The sequence below is a fragment of the Capricornis sumatraensis genome, chromosome 5, assembly GCF_032405125.1.
Source record: "Capricornis sumatraensis isolate serow.1 chromosome 5, serow.2, whole genome shotgun sequence".
NCBI classification, from domain to species: domain Eukaryota; kingdom Metazoa; phylum Chordata; class Mammalia; order Artiodactyla; family Bovidae; genus Capricornis; species Capricornis sumatraensis.
This window is the reverse complement of record NC_091073.1, coordinates 48,141,483-48,166,728: the sequence shown is the minus strand read 5'-3', so window position 1 is coordinate 48,166,728 and position 25,246 is coordinate 48,141,483. Positions and strand designations below refer to the sequence as shown.

Sequence of the window (25,246 nt, the reverse complement as noted above, 5' to 3'; positions counted from 1 at the left end):
CCCCACCTCTCTGTGGCAGTTTCTCAGATTCTCTGAAATGCTGTCTTCTGGGCTATATATAGTCCTCATTTTGTCCCAAATAAGACTTAACTCACAACTCTCATGCTGTGAATTTTGTTTTTGTTTTTTTTTTTTCAGTTGACAACACACAGCCTATATAGTTGGAAAAAGAAAATATTTTTGGATATATATTTTATTTGACAGTGTTTTAGAATATCATACAGTAAACAAGATTTCTGTAAAAGTTAATTTATCCATAGTGGTGCGTTTCATAAAAATAGTTGCTCACTTACAGTCTTTCTGTGACTATTAATACATGTAATTATATTTATAGAGATACAGCTGTACAGGGTAAATTCACAGCTAACACTACACAGAAATATTACTTGGAATGGGGTTTAGATGATGTGCTGTCTTCACAGGTTATGGATTACAGCCGCATAAAGCAATTACTGCACAAGTAGTAGCTGTGAACTGTGCAAATTAGAGTTTATGCAAGCGTAATCTCAGTTTTTTTTTTATCCTTTTGTAACACATGGAAAATAAAGGTCAGAGGATACAGTACCCGGACGTGCAGCTACACTATAGAAGCATTGTCCAAAACCAGATTCAATAACTTAATGGCAAAATAGACTGGATTTCTAGTCCAGGGGAGAAAGACTAATTGAGATTAAACCAAAAGTACTGTAAACTGCTACATGTGTTTGTGCTTTAGTTTATGATGACTTAGTTTCATTTTTTGGAAATTGCTTTTACAGGCTGCAAGACTCTTCACTTGAGGCTTTCAACTACATTGTCCTCTTGTCAAACAACTAAACTATACCTCTGCCTGGTGGGAATTAAACAGCTGGTGCTCAGGATACTGCACTTACAAAGAAAAGGAAAGAGGCAACCCAAGGAAACTGTTTACATGTGCCCTCTTGTGATGGACCTGATCTCCCTGTTTGACTTTCTGACTTCAAGTAGGGGAGGTAAGGTTTATTTGCATTTGAACTCCTGTGAGGGGCAGAGTATGGGAAGCCTCATTATTTCACATCACATAAAAGAGAAACTGCCCTCTGAAACATTTGCCTTTTAGTATGTGTAGCTACAAATAAGAATGCATGGATAACTAACTGAAGGTAAAACTTTAAAAAGAAAGATTAAAAATTAAAATGGCAGAGCAGAAAGGCAAGCATTGAAATTTTACTAGGTTATCAACCATGGACAAGGAAAATAAACATCTAGACAAAAAAGCAAACCAAACAGAAATAAAAGGAGAAAAAAATAAGAAAGGTAAGCAGAAGGGAATGCTAAAAAGATCCGTGTTCTTTAATGAAAATAAATGGGCTATATATAATACTGATTTTTTAATATTAGAGATTCATTGTAATCTGAGAAATATAGGAGGAATACTTTGCTCTGTCAAGGTGAAAATGTAATGGAAAGAGGAATCTTAAAAAGACAACAAATGAGTGAAATATAACACTGCTGTCAAAGAAACTCCTATCTCTGAGCCTGAGGCGAGAGGAAAGCCTTCTCATAAAGGAACCGCAGCAATGCCAATCTCAATTTAACAAATTATGGTCCTTCAATTATAAAATTTGTATTGTAGATGAAAACTGATTAAGATCTATGAGCTAAACTGCAAAATTCTGACTTATGGCAAACTGTTGCCTAGAATACAATTTTTAAAACCTTTTTTTCTACCACTGAAAATGTACAGAAACGTGATTACAGAAATGGCAGTACAAATGGCATCACACCAGTGAATTCACTAGGTTTCTAACTCACCCTGCAAGTGTGCAGGGAACACTGCTTCTAAGACTGGTGATGGTTGCCACAAGTGAGCCGTGGAAACAGGTCATGGGCGAACAGTTCTGAATGTTTCAAAGAAACCTTTTAACCCCTGTCTAGATATGTCAAGAACAATTTATTTACAACTCTTCAGATCAATTAAAAGATATAATCTTGTCTCAGTTTCAGCTTGCTCCGTGCAGTTTGATTTTTAAGGCGATATTCCAGTTTGTGATTGCTCTTAACTTGTCCAGTTTCTTGAAACAAAGTTTGGATGACAGCCAAATCCTTCATGCAGTGGGGGAAAATTTTTTTCTTTTTTTTTTACTAAAGCTACACTGCATTCTCTGTGATGTTCTTCATGTTATTTTGGTTCTTCCGTAGCTGCCAAAGCCCCCACTGTGTAACAGGGGGCTTTAGGATCAGTTAGGTCTGCACTGTGGACACCGTCCGGACCATGCTTATTGGACACGTGGGGCTTCACGTCGGTGCTCCCAAGCCTTGGTGCCTCGTGGATTTACGCATGTGACAGTGGAAATAAATTAAAACGCCAAGAGACGGAACCTAAGAATGGCCTGCAGGTATTGAGGCGGGGCGGCGGGCTCATCTCCCCGGGGCTGAGGCGCCGGGTTTGAGGACGCCCGGCAGCTTGTCGGAGCCTGGCACCTTCCACGGCCCAGGCGCCACAGCAGCCTTGCGCGCAGGGGCGCCCCCGGGGGGCCGCGCGCCCTGCCTGGACCCCGCCCGCGCCCCCGCCCGGCCCTCGACCTCCCGTGCGCCCCCGCCGCGGCCCGGGCCCACGAACGCAGGTGCCGCGCCGGGGCCTCCGTGCCGGCCGAGCTCGGAGCCCGCCGTGGCCTGCAGCCCATCCTTGTTGCCGGCCCGCGCCGCTTCGGCCACTGCGGGCCCAGGCGCCCTGGTCTCCGGGGAGGGCCTGCCGGCCTCAGGCTGCCCCTGGCCGCCAGGCGCCTCCTCGAACCCGGGTTGCACGGCCCTCTGCGGGCTGGCCGAGCGCTCGCTCTGCTCCCCAAGGCGCTGCTTCTTCTGGCTGCCGGCTGAAAGCTCCTTTGGTTTCCTAACGTCGTGTTCCCTTTTGATATCCCAAGTTGGGTCTGGGCTTGTCTGGTGGGAAGGGTCGGAGGGTGGGGCTGGATGTGATGGAGAGAATGGAGAGAGGACGTCCTCCAGGGAGACGCCTACTTCCGGCAGACCTGGGGAGGCGGCAGCGGGAGCACTCCAGGAGCCGGGTTCGTCTGTGGGGCAGGAAGCGCAGGCATTAGGGCCCGGCCGCACACGCTTTCCACGTCCCGCCGCCTCCCTCCACGTTGGGAATGAGAGCAGGGGGTCGGGTCGGGGACCCCCTGCTCTCGACGCCCGAAGCCACTGCCATCCCCACCCACACTGCCAAGAGGGCAGCTGACACCCCGCCGCCGCCCCGCCCCCTCCGGCTCTCTGTTCCCATCCTCTACCTCACCCCTTCCCCTCCTTGCTGGTTCAGGAAGGCTGTTACAAAGCCCAGGCCTAATCCACCCCTTTGTCCTGGCCCCTTCTAACTTCCTGGGGTGTCATCAGGTCTGACAGTCAGTCCTGTGTGGATATCTGATTTGGCAGAGCGTAAATCACCTAGGACAGCCGTGAAAAATACAGATTCTTCGATGGTCAATTCCAGAGCTTCCAGTAGGATAGGGCCACGGAAGTCCTCTGCATTTTTAACAGGCATCCAGGTAATTCAGAAAATGGAGAACCAGCTTTCGAGAAATACTGGCCTGCATTCTCTGGAAGAAGTTAGGGGAGTGACCTCAGTAGTTCAGTGTCGCTCAAGACATATTTCTTAGTGACCACCAGACAGAGAATTTGGATAAAGACACCTAAAAAGGTTCATTTTTCTGGGGACAGGGGTGGGCAGTGGGACCAGGCTGGTGTGGAAGGAGCGACCCTTCTATGAGGCTCTGCCTTAAAGTGTTAGAAAGTTTTGCAGAAACTTTGACTTCCTGGATGGATACCCTCCAACTTTCCTTTGGCATTACATTGCCAACCTGAGTTCCAAGATTCAAACAGGTAATATAAGATTGTCTACTAGATGTTCAAACTTTACTGTTGAAACACAAATTATTTTATTCTGCAGGAACCTGAGGTTGGTTGGAGACAAGAAGGCAGACACCTTGAGCTCCCCTCCTTTCGTGAACGTGCTGGTCACAACTAACTGCTGAACAGCCACTGATAAAAGATAGGAATCTACCAGAACAGGATATTCTGCATCCAGAGACATAAGAAGGAACCACGAGATAGCGGTAGGAGGGGCACACTCACGATATAATCAAATCCCTTACCACCCGGGTGGGAGACCCACAAACTGGAGAAGGATTAAATTGCAAAAGTCCTCCCACAACCTAGAAGAAATAGGCATATTCTTAGAAAAGTACAGTCTCCCACGACTGAACCAGGAAGAAGTAAAAAAAAAAAAAATAAGAACAGCCCAATGACAAGTACTAAAATTGAATCTGTGATTTAAAAATTCCCAACAAACAAAAGTCCAGGACCAGATGGTTTCATAGGCGAATTCTACCAAACATTTAGAGAAGAGTTAATTAACATCTCTCCTGAAACTATTATTTCAGAGGAAGGGAAACTTCTAAACTCATTCTATGAGGCCACCATCACCCTGGATTGAAAGATCCAACATTATCCAAATGGGCTGTACTACCTAAGGCAGTCTGCAGACTCAGTGCAGTTCCTATCAAACTTTCGTTTCTCACGTGGGCTCCTACCATAATCCAGTCTTCTCTTTACTTCTTCTCTTTCCTACCTCTGGTCTCCATGCAGCAGCCACAGCAATGTCTTTGAGACATAAATTTGATCATGCCATTCCTTTGCTTAAAACTTTTGGTGGATTCTCACTGCTCTTAGGCTAAAATCATTAACAAAGCCCACAAAAGCTTGCCTCATCTGGCCCCTGCCAGCCTCTCCAGCTTCACCTCCATTCATCCCCTTTTCCTCATTCACACTGGTTTTTGTGCAGTTACTCAAACACACAAGCTCATTCTGTATTCTGGGACCATACATCATTGCTGGCTCCTTTGTACCCCACAGTGATTCACATGGTGGGTTCTTTTTCATTCTTTAGGACTCCTAAATATTACCCAAGAGAACCCCAACCCACAGTAGGTACTCTGGTCTCCTTGAGAGCTTCTTGTCTTTTTATTTCTTCATAGTGCTTATAATTTGGAATTAATACTTGGATGCCCCTTTGATTAACATAAGTCTCAATTAGTAGATTGTAAGTTTCATGAGGGCAGTGACCACACTGGTCTTGTGTATCACAGTGGACTTAACATCTAGCATAGTGCTTGACACAATAATACCTGTTCACTGTGTATTTGAATAAAAAATAAGTCTACTGCACAAGTAGAAATGGAAGACTTTCCAAGGGGAGGATGGTGGTGAAATGATGACGTCTGTTTGAAATGTGAGAGGAAAGAAGGAAGTCTGCAGAAAGAGCAGGAGGAGGACACCAGTGACAGGAAGTCCACACGGAGGAGTCCTCAGCTTTCCCTGGTGGCTCCTCAGATGCAGAGGGCAGAGAGGGTCCCGATCCAAGTCCATCTGATACAACAGATGTTCTTTCCCTCTGTAATCGTCGCAGTTATGATGATGATAATGCCTTCGCTTAAAGGAACATCATCCCTATGGAAGCGTGAATCAGCATGCCAGTGAATGTTCAGATTAGCACACAGGTAAGACAGAACCGAAATGTCTTACGCGCCCTTGAGGGAGAAGCAAACCCCTTTCCTAAGTTAGAACAACTTTATTCCCCTTGCTGTTATCAGCTCTAGCCAGTTTGGATCTCTCCGAGAAAACAAACCAGTGGATACACATTACATATTACTAGTATATGGTGTACACACATTACACACTCACAAACACACACCATTATCTCTGGGTTAAAAGATGTATGACCTTTTAAATTATCTTGTAGGAACCTGGCAATACTGAAAAAATAAAATGCTCTCTTTCACTTCATATGTCCAAGCTTTAAAAAAAAACAAAAAACTTATCTACTGTGCTTCAACCACTCTTTTTATTTTATTGAATATCACTAGAGTGACAATAACCAGAGAGGTGATCTGCTAGGAATAAACTACTTATTGTAGTAAATACCTGTATTATTGGTTTTCCCAGGTGGCTCTTATTGGCAGCAAAAATTTGTACAGAAGAGGAAAATAAGTCAAGGAAGAGTTGGTTTTTTTCTGTGCTGAAGGGTAAGGGAGACCCTTGGAAGGAAGGAAGGAAGCCAGGGATTGTTTCAGGGAAAGAGGATCTGTCTCCCGCTCTACCCCTTACCTGACAGCTTCCAGCATGGGCTGACTGTTCCCCCAAACCCTGAAAAAGAGTTCCTGCACTTGTCTCCTCCTCTCAGTGAGGTCTGGGGCCCAAAGCCTAATGGTTGCCTTTTGGATTAGGGTGTCTAGGAAAGTAACTACTATCACCACCATTGGAATGACTAATATTGACAACCCCCAACACGGATTGAAGTGCTTCCTAGGTACCACGAACTATTCTGAACTCTTGAGATGTATTTACTCACCTGTAAACTTGCACATTCACAGATGGGGAAACCAAGGCACAGAAAGTTCACCTTGTTCAAGACTACAGAGCAGAAGGTGACAGAGCAGGGCTGTTGAATGACTCTCTGAACGGGGTGGAGTTCTACAAGCTCGGCTGGAGTACTGTCACTAGACTCCTTTGCTATCAGCTCTCTTGATTGGGGCTCATCTGTTCTAGGGCAGCTTGACAGGAACTCCCATCTAAAGCACTGTCAGAGGCAGATCTATTATTAATCCAGATAGTCTCTGAAATGCTATTTGTGTTTGAATTTTGGACACAGAGGAACAGTTACCAGAGCTGGGGTGTTGTATTGACCTGTGGAAATGCTGGGCATATTATTAGCTGGAATCAGAACAGTGAGATTAGATGTCTTAAGGTTGGGGATAATATTATATGTTTTAAAAATACCCCTCACGTTGTCACTCCTTGAACCTGAATTGAATTGAAAATCTCATCTACAGTGGAAAAAGTCTCTTCAAGTGGTGTTGGAAAAGTTGGATAGCTGCATGTAAATCAATGAAGTTAGAACACACCCTCACACCATACACAGAAATAAACTCAAAATGGCTTTTAAAGACTTAAATATAAGACATAACATCGTGAAACTCCTAGAAGAGCACACAGGCAAAACATTCTCTGACATAAACTGTGCCAGTGTTTTCTTTGGTCCCAAGGCAGTAGAAAAGGAAACAAATGGGACCTAATCAAACTGAGAAGCTTATAAAAGATGTTCCTTATCGCTAATTATATTAGAGAAATGCAAATCAAAATTACCGTGAGGTACCACCTCTCAGTGGTCAGAATGGCCGTCATAAAAACTGCAAATAACAAGTGCTGGAGAGGATGTGGAGAAAAGGAAGCTCTCCTACAGGGTTGTTGAGAATGTAAGTTGGCATAGACACTGTGGAAAACAGTGTAATGGTTTTCCAGAAACCGCTAAGAAAACTAAAAATAGAATTAACTACCTTATGATCCAGCAATCCCACAACCTGAATGTCCATCCACAGATGAATGGATAAAGATCTGGTGCAGACATACGCTGGAATACTACACACCAAAAAATAATGCCATTTGCAGTAACCTAGATGCAACTAGAGATTATTACACTAAGTGGAGTAAGTTAGAGAAAGAGAAAGACAGACACCCATGTGAGATCACTTCTGCATGGAATCTAAAATATGACACAGATGAGGCTATCTGCAGACCAGACACGGACAGAGAGAGCAGACTGGCTGCCAGATGGGGGGCGGGGGGTGCTGTGTCCGCAGATACAAGCGCTCATACATGGAGTGGATGAACGAGGTCCTACGGTGCAGCACAGAGACATTTGGTGATAAACCACAACCGGAAAGCATATAGAAAAAAGAATGGGCATGTACTCTACTGTAGAACAGAAATTACCACAACACTGTAAATCAGCTATACTTCAATAAAATAGTAGAAGGATAAATATATAGTAAGATAAAAAATATTCAAACTAGATATTGGAAACATCTTTTACATAAATACTTTTGCTGAAATGAATAAAATTTCTGCACAGAGATTTCTGGATTTGGTTAAGCATTATTTCTTATAAATTGGGTTAGAGAATACTGATATGGTTATACAGGAATATATTTTCTTCTAATTTAGAATATTACAGGAAAATATAAATGATTAGATCAGAAGACAGTACTGTGAAGTCATCTTGGTATTCAGAAGAAAGCTTGTTAAGACGTGTTCCAACCATAATGGCTCATTTGGATTTGTTCTACCATCATGAAGATGCTTGTTTTTTTAACAAAATATAAATTAAAATGTGCATTTAAAAAAATTTCAGAAAAAAGTATTTGATTCTGCTCTTTCTGAAGCAGTGTTTCCAGTCTGGAGGCACTGTTAATAGCCTTCAAATACGTATTTGTTTCACCTTTATCATCAGAGAGTATAAACTAGGTGTTAATAGTCACAGTTTTTAAAGTTATTGATGTTTATATTTGTTTATTGTGTTTCACATCTATACCCTTTCGCAAGCATTATCAAAGGTGCGGCACTAGTAAAGCCATGGCAAAATTTACTTCTACGGTTGAGGGCAAATCTCAGTGCAAGGTGGGGCTATTAACAGCAGATCTACTGTTTACTGCGTTCTAAGTATCATACCAGGTACTGTGCCATGTCACGATATTCTCTCTTAATCCTCACACCAGCTCTTAAGAAATGGTGCTGTCATCCCCATTTCACAGATGAGAAAACTGAGGCTTAGCTAAGCAATTTGCCAGGACCACTCAGCTAGTGAGAATCAAGATGACTGACTACATAAAATTCCAGAGCCCAAGCCCCAAGTGTTACTATATTTTAGTGCTTCCAGTACTTTTGTGCTTCCTAACTTTTTCCACATCAGGAAGCACATGGAAGAAGAGCTTATTTAGACGTTGCACTGGAGTAAACTGAAGAAGACAGTCAGGGTCTACAGATAACAGCCAAGCGTGTCCCAAGGGCTAGAGAGAGTCCATATCCCGGTATAACCCATCAATCAGAGGGGTATCATGGAGAACAGATTCTGAAATTCAGCTTTTTTTTTTTTTTAAACAAGGTACATCTTGATAATCCAGATTGGACCAGTCTTAATTAGTAAACTATCTACAAGATAGAAGAGAAACATGTGGGCTTATTTATTCCAAGTATGTTTTAGAAAGCAATGCATTCTTCTAAATTAAAATCTTAAAAGTGCACTATGTAAAACAGATAAAAGCTGGACATCTTTGGTTGGCTGAGTGGAGCCACAGTCTCTCCCATTCACCCCCAAGCCCACTGCAGTGGCTCCTCTGGCCATTTCTCAGGAACATGGAAGCTCTAACGGAATAGTCTGAAAACCACTGCCCATTAGGGGTGGGAAGGGGAAACAGTCAAGGAAGATTTGTGCAATAGGTGGTAGTAGCCAGGAGTTAGACTTCACAGATAGGAGATAACTCACAGAAGAGAAGCAGCTGGATATGTCCAGCACACCTGGGAAGGACAGACTTCACCTTCCAGAAATCTGCCTGGGCTGGCTGCTGACCTAGAGCCTCAGTGCTCTGCGAAGTAGGAAGTGACCCCATTTGTCTGAAAGTCAGTCAGTCAGCATCTTGTGGAGAGAAGGGTATCCAGAGCAGGCAGGCTTTGAGCCCTCCTAGCCCAAACACTTGTAGCTCAGCTGGTATAAAGAATCCACCTGCGATGTGAGAGACCTGGGTTAGATCCCTGGAGATCCCCTGGAGGAGGGCATGGCAACCCACTCCAGTATTCTTGCCTGGACAATACCCATGGACAGAGGAGCCTGGCGGGCTACAGTCCATAGGGTCTCAAAGAGTCAGACATAACTGAATGACTAAGCATAGCACATTAAGATTCCAAAAAACAAAGCTATCATATCATCCACAATCCCACACCTGGGAATGTGCTGAAGAAAACAAAAAGGTAAAAGTACATGCCTCCCAGCGTCATTGCAACACTTCCAATAGCAAAGACCTGGAAGCCACCAAACTCTCTTTTAGCAGATGAGTGAATAAGGATGTCGTACACATATGCAATGAATGTTGCTCAGTCATAAAGTAATGCCGCTGGGGACAACACCGCTGGATTTGGAGATGATCGTACTGTGGGTAACAGGTCACACAGAGAAAGATAGCATATGTTACCAGGTTGAGGTGGAAACAATGGATAGGAAAACACAAATTAACAAAACAAAAATAGACATAAGAAACTCTTGGTTACTAAAGAAAGGTGCAAGAGAGGGATAAATTAGCACCTTGGGATTAGCATATCTGTAGAGGTACTCAACAAGGACCTACATTCACTCAACAACCTGGAATAAGCTATCTGGGAAAAGTGGCCGAAAATGAGTACACATAGCCCTATATATAACTGAATCTAGCTGCTTGACAAGGAAAACAAACCCAAGTTCATCAACTGTATTTCAGTAGAAATTAAAATGTAAACAGGAATGATGCCTAGTATATCCTCACACCTGGGTGAACAGAGCTGGTGGGACATCCCTGGACCCTGAGCAGCTAGGGTCCCAAGGCTGGACTGTCCTAAGGCTGAGGGAGCAAGCAGGATGGGGCAGGAAAGGAACCCTTAGACCTGCACTGCCTGGTCCCTCTGCATGGGCTCACAGGCCAGACCCAGGCGGGGCATCTGACAGCAAAGCCAGGTCTAGTGCACCCAAAGGTGATGGACCCTGTGGGTTGCAAGACTTTGAGGGGTCACTGGGTCTCTGCATCTCCTGGTGCCCTCCAGCCTCCTTCCTTGGAGTCACCCTGCCTACAGACAACAGTTTCCTCATCACAGTGCTTTTGTAGGTGTTGGGATTTGTTCCTGGGTGAAGGGTATGGGGGTGAAAATGGTGAGACAGAAGCCCTGGATATGTGTTCTGGCACACTGAACTCATTTACAACCGCGGACTTTCCCTGCCTGAGAAACCGGAGGTGGGGAGGAAGAAATCCTGCCGCCCAGTGGTCATTTCCCAGAACTACAGCTATATCTCCAGTGTTGGCACTGGAGATGCCCATACTATGGAACCAGGTCAGACAGACAAAAATAGACACCATATGATATTAGTTTGAAGTGTAATCTAAAGATGGATAGAAATACCCCAACTGACAACAGAGAAACATGCTCAGAGACTTAGAAATTTATGGTTACCAAAGAGGAAATCTGCAGAAGAGAAGTAAATTAGCACTTTAGGATTAACATGTAATATTTCTTGGGCTTCCCTGGTGGCTCAGATGATAAAGAGTTTGCCTGCAGTGCGAGAGACCCAGGTTCGATCCCTAGGTCAGGAAGATCCCTTGGAGAAGGAAATGGCAACCCACTCCAGTATTCTTGCCTGGAAAATCCCATGGACAGGGGAGCCTGGCAGGCTACAGTCCATGGAGGTCACAAAGAATTGAACATGACGGAGGAACTTCCCTTTCTTTTCTGATATTTCTAAAATAGTCAACAAGGCCCTACTGTCTAACACAGGGAACTCTACTCAACACTCTGGAAGAAGCTATCTGGGAGCAGAGTCCAAAAACAAATAGATGTACTCCTATCTGTAACTGAATCGATGCCAAAACAAATGCAACTTTGTTAATCAACTGTACTGCACTAGAAACTAAAAATTAAATGAAGATATCAGTAAAAGGAATAATAGCTACTATAGTCACCTCTTGCCTGTGTGGTCAGGGCTGGGGGTACTATCTGTAGAGCCTGAACCAGATTGAGTTGAAAAGCTCAACTGAGGGGGATGGAAAGGATCTGCCAGGAAAGGAAGCCCCTTGGGCCCACAGTGCCTGGTCCCTCCATGTGGGACCACAGTCCCCAGATCACATCGGGCCCTTCAACAGCAAAGCCAAGCATAGTGCACTCAAAGGATGATGGACCCTCAGGTTGCCAGGACTTTGAGGAGTCACCTGGTCTCCATGTCCCCTGGTGCTGGGGTTCCCACCTCCAGTCCCCCATGTATAGAGAATAGCACACTCAACACAGCACTTTTGCAGGGGTTTGGATTTTTCCCACATTGAAGGGCAAGGGGTGGAAGTGATGAGACCAGCCCTGGGTCTGTGTTCTGGCATATTCTGCCCTCCTTTACAATCTAAGAGCAGGACTGTCCCTAATCATCCCCTCACCCTGGTTACCAAAGGTAGAGAGGATGGACTCCTGTCACCTTGTGGCTATTTCATAAACTACAACTTAAAGTCAGTGCTTTGGGGAATCACACTCATATGCTTATTAGGTTCATGAAAAAAAGTGGGGGGAACCTCAAGAATTGTCATACTTGAAAAATATTTTTCTTAAAGGCCAACTTTCAAGACACTCAGGGGAAAAGTCATTTCAACTTTACTCATTTTTTTTTAAATGTAAACTACTTGGAAAGATGGTCAACATCCCTCATTATCAGAGAAATGTCAATCAAAATGAAGTACATCCTTGCACCAATTAGGGCAGTCATCGTCAAAAAGTGTACAGCAGTAGATGCTGGGAAAGGTGTGGAGAAATGAACTCTCCAGCACCGTGGGTGCTGGTAATGTAACCTGGTAAGAGCCACTAGGAAGGACACTATGGAGGTTCCTTAAAAAATGAAGTAGATGCTACCACAGGATCTGCAGTCGCACCTCTGGACAGACACCCGACAAAACCCTAAGGGAAAAGAAGCATGCACCGTAACGTCACTGCAACACTACTTTCAATAGACAGGACCTGTCCATCAGCAGACGAGTGCATAAGGAAGACGTGGTGCATGTATACAAGGGAATATTGGGCAGCTGTGAAATAGAATAAATTAATGCTCCTTTCAGCAACATAGGTGGACTTGGTGATGATCAGATTATGGGTAGCAGGTTACACAGAGAAAAACAGCATACATATCACGCTGGGGTACAATCTAAAAATGGATAGAAACACATGAATTGACCAAACAGAAATGCACTCAGAGGCTTAGAAAAGAAACCTATGGTGAGGAGAGGGAAAATACTGGGCAGGGATGAATCAGCATGTGCAATTATTACATGAAAACTGGCATCTGTAGAGATAATCAACAAGGACCTGTTCTGTACAGGGAACGCTAGTCAACACACTGGAAAAAGCTATCTGGGAAGGGGGGCAAAAACCAGTAGATGTATTTGTATGTATAACTGAATGCATGTGCTTGATGGGGAAAAGAAAAGCAACATTATCATCTCTGTTCCAATAGAAATAAAAATGATACAAAACTATAAAAAGGAATGATGTCTACTATATTCCCCTCAGGCTTGGGTGTTTGGTACTGGTGGGACATCCCTGGAGCCTGAGCAGCTCGGGTCCTAAGGCTGGACTGTCCTAAGGCTGAGGCAGGATGGGAACCCTTAGACCTGCATGGGACCACAGTCCCCAGACCCAGGCGGGGCATCTGACCACAAAGTCAAGTCTAGTGCACCCAAAGGATTATGGACCCTGTGGGTTGCAAGACTTTGAGGAGTCACCTGGTGTCTATGTCTCCTGATGCTGCGGTTCCCACTCCAGTCTCCTTCCTTAGAATCATCCCACATACAGGTGAACGCTCCGTCACCACCGCACTTTTGTAGAGGTTGGGATTTGTTCCTGGATGAAGGGTAAGGGGATGGAAGTGGGGAGACAGAAGCCCTGGGTATGTGTTCTGGCACATTCAGCTCTCATTTACAGCCACAGACTTTCCCTCATTTCCCCCTTGCCTGAGTAACCAGAGCTGGGGGAAAAGAAACCCCGCTGCCTCATGGCCATTTATGATCACCACAGCTATAAAATCAGTGCTATGAAACCTTCCCTCAAGAAATGTGCTGCGGTAAGTAATCAAAAGAAAATTCAAAATACAGCCACTTTCAATAAGTTCTTTTCAAGAGAGAAGCTATTTCAATTTTCCTTAAAAATCCTTAAAAAAAAACCCAAAAAACCGTAAGACACGGAAAGATGCTCAACACTGCTCAATATCAGAGAAATAGAAAACAAAACTAAAACGAGGTACCACCTTGCACCAGTCTGAGTGACCATCGTAGAAAAGCTTACAAGCAGTAAATTTTTGGAATCGCATGCAAAAAAGGAATACTCCTATGCTGTGGGTGGCAGGAGCTATTATGAAGGATACGGTGGATGTTCCTTAAAAAACAAAATGATAGCTACCACATAATCCACAATTCCACTCCAGGGCATATATATGACAAAAACCCTAAGGCTAAAGACACATGTACCCCAACATAATTACAAAACTACTTTCAGTAGTCATGACATGGAAGCCACCAGACTGTCCATCAGCAAACGAACGCATAAAGATGATGTGGTACACATATATTAATACAAGGGAATAGAGTTCAGACAAGAAAAGGGATGCAGTAATGTCACCGCCTATAACATAAGTGGACCTGGAGACGATCATACTATGGGACACAGGTTAGAGAAAGACAGAACGCTTATGATATTACGTTGAGGTGCAATCTCAAATTGGATAGAAATATATGAATTTACAAAACAGAAAAACCCTCAGAGACAGAAAAATCTTAAGGTTACCAGAGGGGAAAGGTGCGGGAGAACAAATTAGCACGTGGGATTAATAAATGAACACTGATTTCTGTAACAGATACTCAACAAGGTCCTCCTGTCGAGCAGAGGGGACTCTGCTCAACACTCTGGAAGAAGCTATCTGGGAGGGTCTGAAAATGAGTAGATGTATACCTATGTATAACTAAGTCAAGCTGGACACCTAAAACAAACAACATTATCAATCAACCATACTCAAATAGATACTGAATATTAAAATGTTAAAAGCAACGATGCCTATTATATTCACCTCTTGCCTGGGTGTTCAGGGCTGGTGGGATGTCCCTGGAGCCTGAGCCGGGTAGGCTTCTAGGTTGGACTGTCTCAAGGCTGAGGGAGCTGGGGAGGATGTGCCAGGAAAGGAGCTCTGATTCTAGTGCCTGGTCCCTCTCACAAGACCACTGTCTCGTGATCGACACGGGCCGTGGCACAACTAAGCCAAGCCTAGCGCACCCAAAGGCTGATGGACCCTGTGAGTTGTGAGACTTGGAGCGGTCACCAGGTCTCCCTGTCTCCGAGTGCTGGTGTTTCCACCTCCAGCCTCCTTCCTTAGAGTGACCCCACCCAGAGATGTGGGTCCTGCCACATTCTGCTCTCACTTAACCCACAACAGGACTTTCCCTCATCTCCGCCTTAGCAGAGGTGGGGGGAAAGAAATCCTGCCACCACGTGGTCGTTTCCCAGAACTACAACTTTAAAACCAGTCTCCGGCCACACCTTGCTTTGTAGGTAATGCAAAGAAAATTCAAAAAAATTATCTTTAAGAAGTCCATTTCCAAAGAGAAGCCATTTGAATGTTACTCAATAATTCTTTTCTTTTTATAAAAGGACAGGGAAAGATGTTCAACATTGCTCCTTACCAGAGAAATGTAAGTCACAACTACAAGGATTTACCAGAAGCCATCATTCATTAACTTCCAATTAAAATAAATAAATTTATATTTTAAAAATGGACAATTAAAAAGGATTAATGTCCAGCATATATAAAGAACTCCTACAAGTCAATAAGAGGAAAGGCAAAAGCCCAGTGGGCTTAGTCATGTGTGTTTTTTTTTTGTGGAAAAAAAACCCAAAAGTCTACAAGCACTGATTTTGGGGATGGCATGGTGGAAAAGATCTCTACTATGCTCTGGGTGGGAACGTAACCTGGTAAGAGCCATTGCAAACGACACGATGGAGGTTCCTTTAAAAACGAAATGAGAGCTACCGCGTGATCCGTAATCCCACTCCCGGGCATATACCTGATGAAATCTCTAAGGGGAAAGACACATGAGCCTCAACGCCATTGCAACACTACTTCCAATAGCCAAGACGTGGAAGCCAGCAAGCTGTCCAGCAGCAGATGAGTGCGTCAAGGCGTGGCACATGTAGACAGAGGAATATTGCAAACCATAAAAAAGGAATAAAGGTCACCCGGAACAACACAGGTGGATTCGGAGATGATCATGCTATGGGAAGCAGGTCAGATAGAGAAAGATAGCATATGATATCAGGTTGAGGTGGAAACTGAAATGGATAGAAAAGCATGAACTGAATAAACAAATACCCAAACGTAAAAAAGTAAACTTTTGGTTCACAAGGCCCTTCAGGTAAATAATAGCCTGCCCTGAAGAAATGTGCTGTGGTAGGTAATCAAAAGAATATTCAAAACAAGGCCATAATTTAAGAAGCCCATTTCAAGAGAGAGGCCATTTCAATTTTACTCAAATTGTGACTCAAAAATATTTTACTTTTTCTTTTTTCTTGTAAAGGACATAGATGCTTCACATCATTTATTATCATAAAAACATAAATCAAAACTATAATAAGCTAAACCCTAGCACTAGTCTGAGGGGCCACCATCAAAATGTCTGCGAGCAGTAAGTGTTGCAGGGGACCCAGGAGGAAAGGGCTCGCCTAAGCTGTGGGTGGGGACGGTGCCTGGCAAGGGTCGCTACAGAGAACATCGTGGAGGCTCCTGAAAAATGAAACTGCAGTGCCCACAGGATCAGCAGTCCAACTCTTGGGAATATACTTGAGGAAAACCCAAAGGTAACAGACATGCACCCAAACGTCATCGCCGTAATACTTTCAGTCGCCAAGAAGCCAGCAAACTGTCCATCGGCAGCGCAGTGCATAAAGATGATGCCATGCCTGCATGCAAGGGAACATCTAAGCCGTAAAAAAGAAGCTAATCATGCCGCTTGTAACAACTGAGGATCACACTGTGGGACGTTCTTAGATAAAGACAGATAGCATGTTCAGATGGAATCAAAAAATGGATAGATGCACCCTAATTGAAAACAGACACATCCTCAGAGACTTAGAAAACTATATTTACCAAAGAGGAAAGGTGGGAAAGAGGGAAAAATTAATACATGGGATTAATATATGAACACTGATACATTTAATAGATAATCAATAAGCACCTTCTGTCCTGCACAGGGAGCTCCACTCAACACTCTGCAAGATGCTGTGTGGGAAATGAAGCCGAAAATGAGTAGACGTAGCCCTGTGTGTAACCGAATTGAGCTGCTTGACACCAAAAACAAACACAACACTGTTTATCAACTGTGTTCCAACAGAAATAAAAAGTGAACTGGAAATATAAATAGGAAGGATGCCTACTTCATTCCCCTCATGCCTGAGTGGCCGCAGCCGGGGCACACACCTCTGGCTCAGCTGGGCTGGGTCTTAAGGCTGGACTGTCCTAAGGCTGAGGGAGCGGGCATGATGTGCCAGGAAAGGACCTGCCTTAGACTCATAGTGCCTGGTCCCTCTGCATGGGACCACAGTCCCCATATCCAGGCAGGTTATCTGACATCAAAGCCAGGCCTAGTGCACCCAAAGGATGATGGAGCCTCTGGGTTGCAGGTCCTTTGAGGAGTCACCTGGTCTCCACGTCTCCTGGGGCTGGGGTTCCCACCTCCAGCCTCACTCCTTACTGTTATCCTGCCTACAGATGACAGCCCTCTCACCGCAGCACATTTGCAGGGGTTTGGATTTACCCTGGATGAAGGGTAAGGGGGTAGAAATGGTGAGACAGAAGCCCTGGGTACACGTGTTGGCACATATTGCTTTCATCTATAACCCAAGACTTTCCCTCATCTCCCCCTTGCCAGAGCAGCCAGAGGTGAGCAGGAAGAAATCCCGCCGCCTCGTTGTCATTCCCCATAACTACAGCTGTAAAACCAGTGCTTAGGGGAATTGCATTCACAAGGCTGCTGATGGAAACTCCCCTCCAGAAATGTGCTGAGGTAGGTAATGGAAAGAAATTTCAAAGCACAGCCAACTTTCAAGAAACCCATTTCAAGAGAGAAGCCATTTCAATTTTTCTCAAAAATATTTTGTTTTGTTTTTTAATGTGAAAAGGCCATGGAAAGATGCTCAACATTGCTCATTATCAGAGAAATGTAAATCAAAACTGCGAGGAACCACCTTGCACCAGTCCAAGTGGCCATGAGAGAAAAGTCTACAAGTAATAAATGTTGCGGGGGTGTGAAGAAAAAGAACTCTCCTGTGCTCTGGGTGGGAGTGTAACCTGGTAACAGCCACTACGAAGGATACTATGGAGGTTGCTTAAAAAACGAAATGAGAGCTACCACATGATCCACAATTCCACTCCTGGGCATATGCCTGAGGAAAATCCTAAGTCAAAAGACACATGTACCCCAGTGTCATTGCAGCAGTACCTTCAGCAGTCCAGACCTGAAAGCCACCACACTGTCTACCAGCAAAGGAATGGAGACCAATGGTGTAGTACATGTGTCCGGGGGAATATTGCTCAGACAAGAAAGCCAATAGCGTAACGTCACTTCCTACACATAAATGGATCTGGAGATGAGCATACTATGGCAAGCAGGTTAAAGACAGAGAGCATATGATACCACACTGGGGTGGAATCCACAAATGTACAGAAATACACAGATTTACAAAACAGGAACACACTCAGACTCAGAAACTTAAGGTAACCAGAGGGAAGGGTGCTGGGGAGGGGTAAATTAGCACGTGGGATAAATACATGAACACTGGTACTGTAATAGGTAATCAACAAGGACCTCCTGTCCAGCACAGGGAACTCGATCCAACACTCTGGAAGAAACTATCTGGGAAAAGAGGGCAAAAGTGAGCAGATGCATCCATATGTAAAACTGAATTGAGCTGCTTGGCGCCAAAACCAAATACAATGTTGTTAATCAGGTGTATTCCAATAAATACAAAAATGAAATGAGAATATAAACCGGAAGGATGCCTGCTATATTCCCCTCATGCCTGGGTGATCGGCTGGTGGGACCTCCATGGAGCCCGAGTTGGTTAGCATTCTAAGACCGACTGTCTTAAAGTTGAGGGAACAGGCACAATGTGCCAGGAAAGGAACACCCTTGGACCCATGGAGTCTGGTCCCTTTGCACGGGACCACAGTCTGAAGATCCAGGTGGGACAACTATCGGACAACTGCACCCCAAGGGTGACGGACCCTCTGGTTTTAAGGCTTTGAGGAGTCACCTGGTCTCCTTGTCTCCTGGTGCCGGGGTTCCTAGCCCTAGCCTTTTTGACAGCACTCTCATCACAGGGTTTTTGTAGGGACTGGGATATTTGGGGGGGGTGGGGGCGGTGGAGTGTAAGAGAGTGGAAGTGGTGAGACAGAAGTCGTGGGTGTGTGTTTTCTGGCACATTCGGCTCTTATTTACAACCCAGGAGCAGGCCTTCCCCTCATCTGCCCCTTGCCCCTGTAACCAGTTGGGGGGAAAGTGAAATTCTGCCACCTGGTGGCCATTTCCTATAACTGCCACTTTAAAACCAGTGTTGGCGGAATGGCATTCACAAGGCCTGCTGGTTCTTAATGAAAACTGCTCTCAAGAAATGTGCTGTGGTAGGTAATTGAAAAAAAATCGAAACACAGTCAACTTTCAGGAAACCCATTTCAAGAGAGAAGCCATTTCAATTTGCCTCAAAAAAAATCCCCCCTCCCCCCCCGCCATGTAAAGGACATGGAAAGATGCTCAGCATCGCTCATGAATGGAGACATGTAAGTGAGAACTACAGTAAGGCACCACCCTGCATCAGTCCAAGCAGCCATCACAGAGAAGTCTACAAGCAGTAAATGTTGGGGAGGGTGTGGAGAAAGAACTCTCCTGTGCTGTGGCTGGGAACGCAACCGGTAAGAGCCTCCATGAAGGACATCATGGAGGGGAGCTCCCTTTAAAACTGAGATGAGAGCTGCCACAGGGCCCTCAATCCCATCTCTGGGCAAACACCCAACAAAAACCCTAAGGCAGAAGACAGATGAACCCCAAGGTCACTGCAACCCTACTTTCATTAACCAAGACCTGGGAGCCACCAGACTTTCTATCAGCAGGTGAAATCATAAAGAAGACGTGGACCTTAAATACAGGGACTGTGGCTCAGCCATAAAAAGGAATATAGTTCCATTTGCAACAACACTGGCGGACACAGAGATTATCATCCTACTGGAAGGACGTCAGATAAAGACAAATCACATATGATTCTACCACCTTGAGGCGGAATCTAAAAATGTAAAGAAACACATGATTTTACAAAACAGAAACATACTGACAGTCTTAGAAAACAAACTTATGGTTGTCAAAGGGGAAAAGTGGGGAAGAAGGATAAATCAGCACACTGGGACTAACATATGAACACAGATACCTCTAAAATAGGCAATTAAGAAGGGCTTCCCTGGTGGCTCAGCTGGTGAAAATTCCATCTGCAATGTGGGGGACCTGGGTTTGATCCCTGGGTTGGGAAGATCCCCTGGAGAAGGCAACCCACTCCAGTATTCTTGCTTTGAGAATCCCATGAACAGAGGATGCCGGTGGGCTACAGTCCATGGGATTGCAAAGAGCTGGACATGACTGAGCAACTAAGCATAGCACAAGAAGGAACTCCACTGAACACCCTGGAAGATGCTATCTAGGAAAGAATCTAAAAAAGAGTAGATGTACCCCTGTGTATAACCAAATGAATCTGGTTCATGTCCAAAAGAAATGCAACATTGTTATTCAACTGTACTCCAATATTAACTAAAAAATAAATGAAAATATATGAACAGGAAGAATGCCTACAATATTCCCCTTACACATGGGTGTTTGGTGTTGGTGGTACATCCCTGGAGCCTGGGCTGGCTAGGGTCCTCAGGCTGAGGGAGCTGGGAAGGATGTGCCAGCAAAGGAACCCTCTTGGGCCCGAAGTGCCTGGTTCTTCTGCACGGGACCATGGTCCTCAGGGCCATCCGACAACTAAGCCAAGGTCAGTGCACCCAAAGGATGATGGACCCTCTGGGTTGCAGGTCCTTTGAGGAGTCACCTGTTCTCCACGTGTGCTAGTGCTGGGGTTTGCACCTCCAGTCTCCTTCTTTTGAGTTGCCCGAGCTTCGGACCACAGCACCCTCAGTAGTGTGCTTTTGCACGGGTTGGGGTTTTTCTGGGTGTGAAGGGTAATGCTGCTGCTGCTGCTGCTAAATCGCTTCAGTTGTATCCTACTCTGTGCAACCCCATAGACGGCAGGCTCCACCAGCCACCCCTGTCCCTGAGAGTCTCCAGGCAAGAACACTGGAGTGGGTTGCCATTTCCTTCTCCAATGCATGAAAGTGAAAAGCAAAAGTGAAGTCGGTCAGTCGTGTCAGACTCTTAGCGACCCCATGGACTGCAGCCCACCAGGCTCCTCTGTCCATGGGATCTTCCAGGCAAGAGTACTGCAGTGAGATGCCATTGCCTTCTTCAGAAGGGTAATGGGGAAGAAGTAATAATACACCAGCTCTTGGGTGTTTTTTTTCTGGCACATTCCCCTCTCATTTACATCCAGGAAGAGACCTTTCATGAAGGCTCCCGTTGCCAGAAGAACCAGATTTGGGCATGAAGAAACCCTGCCACCTTGTGGCCATTTCTGGTAGAAACAACCTTAAAACCAGTGATTTTGGAAACTTCACAAATGGCAACCCACTCCAGGGACAGAGGAACTTGGTGGGCTACAGTCCATGGGGTCATGAAAAGTCGGACACGACTGAAGCAACTTAACACACATATTCACAAGGCCTGAAGGGCTGTTAGTGACAGTATCCCTCAAGAAATGTACTGGAGTAAGTAATCAAAAGAGAATTCAGAAGAAAGCAGGCTTTCAAGACGACAGTTTGAAGACAAACTGTATTCACACCATTTTTTTTAACATATGAAAAGATGCTTAACATTACTTACTATTAGAGAGATGCAAGTCAAAACTACAGTGAGGTATCATTGGCACAAATCGAGTGGTCATCATCAAAAAGTCTACAAAGAATAAATGCTGTGGAGGGCATGGGCAAAAGGGTACCACCCTACACTGTTGGTGGGCATGTAAATTGGGAATAGGCTCTATGGAGAACAGTATGGATGTTCCGCAAAATAAACAAACTAAAAATAGAGCTGTCACATGATCCCAAATACCATATCTGAGAACCAGAATTCAAAAAGACACATGTACCCCAACACTGATTCCAGCCCTATCTACAACAGCCAGGACAAAAAAGCAACGAACGTGTCCACGGATAGGCGGATGGAGAAGGTGTGGTACATGTATGGAAGTGGATGTCACTCAGCCACAAAAAGAAGGAAATAATGCCATTCATAGCAACATGGCTGGACCTGGAGGTGATCGTACCCAGTGAAATAGGTCAGAGAAAGGAAAATATCGTATGATATAAATTATAGGTGGAATCTAATAATAGATGGCTTCCCTGGTGACCTGCAATGTAGGAGACCTGAGTTCAATCCCTGGGTTGGGAAGACCCCTTGGAGAAGGAAATGGCAACCCATCCAGTATTCTTGCCTGGGCAATGCCATGGACAGAGGCGGCTGGCAGGCTACAGTCCATGAGGTTGCAAAAGAGGTGGACAAGACTGAGAGACTAAACAACAATAATAGACATAAACGAACTTATTTACAAAACAGAAATGGACTCACAGCTTTCAAAAACAAAGTCATTAAAAAAAAAAACCAAAGTCATGGTTACTTAAGGGGATAAGTTTCAGGAAAGGATAAAGTAGGCCATCTCTTCAAGAAAATTGGAGATGCCAAGAGAACACTTCATGCAAAGATGGGCATAATAAAGGACAGAAATGGGAAGGACTTAACAGAAGCAGAGAGATTAAGAAGAGGTGGCAACAACACACAGAAGAACTATACAAAAAGGACTTATATAATGACCTGGATAACCACGACGGTGTGGTCACTCACCTAGAGCCAGACATTCTGGAGTGTGAAGTCAAGTGGGCCTTACAAAGCATCAGTAAGAACAAAGCTAGTGGAGGTGATGGAATTCCAGCTGAGCTATTTCAAATCCTAAAAGATGATGCTGTTAAAGTGCTGCACTCAATATGCCAGCAAATTTGGAAAACTCAGCATTGGCCAAAGGACTGGGAAAGGTCAGTTTTCATTCCAATCCCAAAGTAGGGCAATGCCAAAGAATGTTCATACTACCATATAACTGTGCTCATTTTACATTCTAGCAAGATAATGCTCAAAATCCTTCAACAGTATGTGAACTGAGAACTTCCAGATGTACAAACCGGATTTAGAAAAGGCAGAGAAACTTGAGGTCAAATTGCCAACATTCACTGGATCATAGAAAAAGCAACAGTATTCCAAAAAACATCTACTTCTGCTTCATTGACTACACTAAAGCCTTTGACTGTGTGGATCACAACAAAATGTGGAGAATTCTTAACGAAATGGGAATACCAGACCACCTCACCTGCCTCCTGAGAAACTTGTAAATAGGACAAGAAGCAACAGTTAGAACCAGACATGGAACAATGGACTGGTTCAAAATTAGGGAAAGGAGTTCATCAAGGCTGTATATTGTCACCTTGCTTATTTAATTTATATGCATAGTACATTATGTGAAATGTCAGGCTGGATGAAGCATAAGATGGAATCAAGACTTCCGAGAGAAATATCAATAACCTCTGATATGCAGATGACACCACCCTTATGGCAGAAAGTGAGGAGGAACTAAAGCCTCTTCGTGAGGGTGAAAGAGAAGAGTGAAAAAAGCTGGCTTAAAACTGAACATTAAAAAAAACGAAGATCATGGCATCCGGTCCCAACACTTCATGGAAAATAGATGGGGAAAAGTGACAGACTACTTTCTTGGGCTCCAAAATCACTGCAGACGGTGACTGCAGCCTCAAAATTAAAAGACACTTGCTCCTTGGAAGAAAAGCTATGACAAACCTTGACAGCATATTAAAAAGCAGAGATATCAGACTTTGCCAACAAAGGTCCATCTAGTCAAAGCTATGGCTTTTCCAGTAGTCGTGTATGGATGTGAGAGTTGGACCATAAAGAAGGCTGAGTGCCAAAGAACTGATGCTTTCTAACTGTGGTACTGGAGAAGATTCTTGAGAGTCCCTTGGACGTCAAGGAGGTCAAACCAGTCAATCCTAAAAGAAGTACACCCCAGAATATTCATTGGAAAGACTGATGCTGAAGCGGAAGCTCCAATACTTTCGCCTCCTGATGTGAAGAGCCAACTCATTGGAAAAGACCCTGATGCTGGGAAAGTTTGAGGGCAGGAGGAAAAGGGGACAACAGAGGATGAGATGGTTGGATGGCATTACTGACTCAACGGACACGAGTCTGAGCAAGCTTCAGGAGATAGTGAAGGACAGGAAGCCTGGCGTGCTGCAGTTCATGGGGTCGCAAAGAGGTGGACATGACTGAGCGACTGAACAACAATGATAACAAGGTAGGAGGTTAGGCTTAATATACACCCAGTAATATATATAAAACAAAGAATCAACAAGGCCCTACTCTATCACACAGGGGATTCTAGTCAATATTCTGTTATAACCTATATTGGAAAAGAATTTTTTTTAAAAATGGATATATGTAAGTGAATAAGTGAATCTCTTTGCTATACACCAGAAACTAACACAACATTGGAAATCAACCATACTCCAATATAAAATTAAAAGTTAAGAAAAATAAAATACATGGACAAAAGATATGCACTATCACTTCATCAAAGATGACATATAATTGGCAAATAAGCAGATGAAAAGATAGCCAACCTCATTAACGGCAAAATCCAAATTAAAACTACAATGAGATACCACGACACATCTTCTAATATGGCTAAAACTGAAAAAAACAAATAGAAAATAACGCAGGGATGTGAAGCAACTGGAACTCTCACCTATTTTTGTTGGAAAAGAAAAGAGCAACAGCCCCCTTAGAAATCATTTTGGAGGTTTCTCAGAAAGTCAACCATGTACTTCCTGTATAACTCAGCAATCTCACTCTGATATATCCACACAAGTTAATGTTCAAACAAAAATCTGAGTAGTGCAAATTTTTTAAAAAAATTCAAGTATAGTTGACTTAGAATGTTATATTAGCTTCAGATGTACAACATAGTGATTGTACATTTTTATAGGTAACACACCATACAAAGTTATTATATTATTCGTGTCCAACTCTTTGTGAGCCCCTGGACTATAGCCCACTAGGCTCCTCTGTCCGTGGAATGCTCCAGGCAAGAATATTGAGTGGGTTACCATTCCCTTTTCCAGGGGATCTTCCCGACCCAGGGATTGAACCCAGGTCTCCTGCATTGCAGGTGGACTCTTTATTGTCTGAGCCAACAGGGAAGCCCGTAATTGACTATTTCCTGTTGAAGGTAAATTTTTATGGTAGCTGTATTTTTATCCACCCCAAACTGGAAACCACCCAAATGTCCATCAATGAGCACTGGGTAAACACACTGTGCTGCAGGGAGACAATACTCAGCTATACAATGGAACAAACTGCTGCTGCTGCTGCTAAGTCGCTTCAGTCGTGTC

General features: G+C 44.2%; 1 protein-coding gene across 2 annotated transcripts in view; it reads right to left on the bottom strand.

Annotated features, from left to right (window-relative positions):
* Positions 1–2,379: 2,379 nt before the first annotated feature.
* Positions 2,380–25,246, bottom strand: part of MAGI2 (membrane associated guanylate kinase, WW and PDZ domain containing 2) — a 1,476,322-nt gene continuing 1,453,455 nt past the window's right edge. For both annotated transcript variants that reach the window (XM_068972797.1, XM_068972798.1), the window contains one exon: positions 2,380–3,029. In XM_068972797.1, the coding sequence (XP_068828898.1) occupies positions 2,380–3,029 (650 nt within the window). The remainder of the gene's footprint in view (positions 3,030–25,246) is intronic.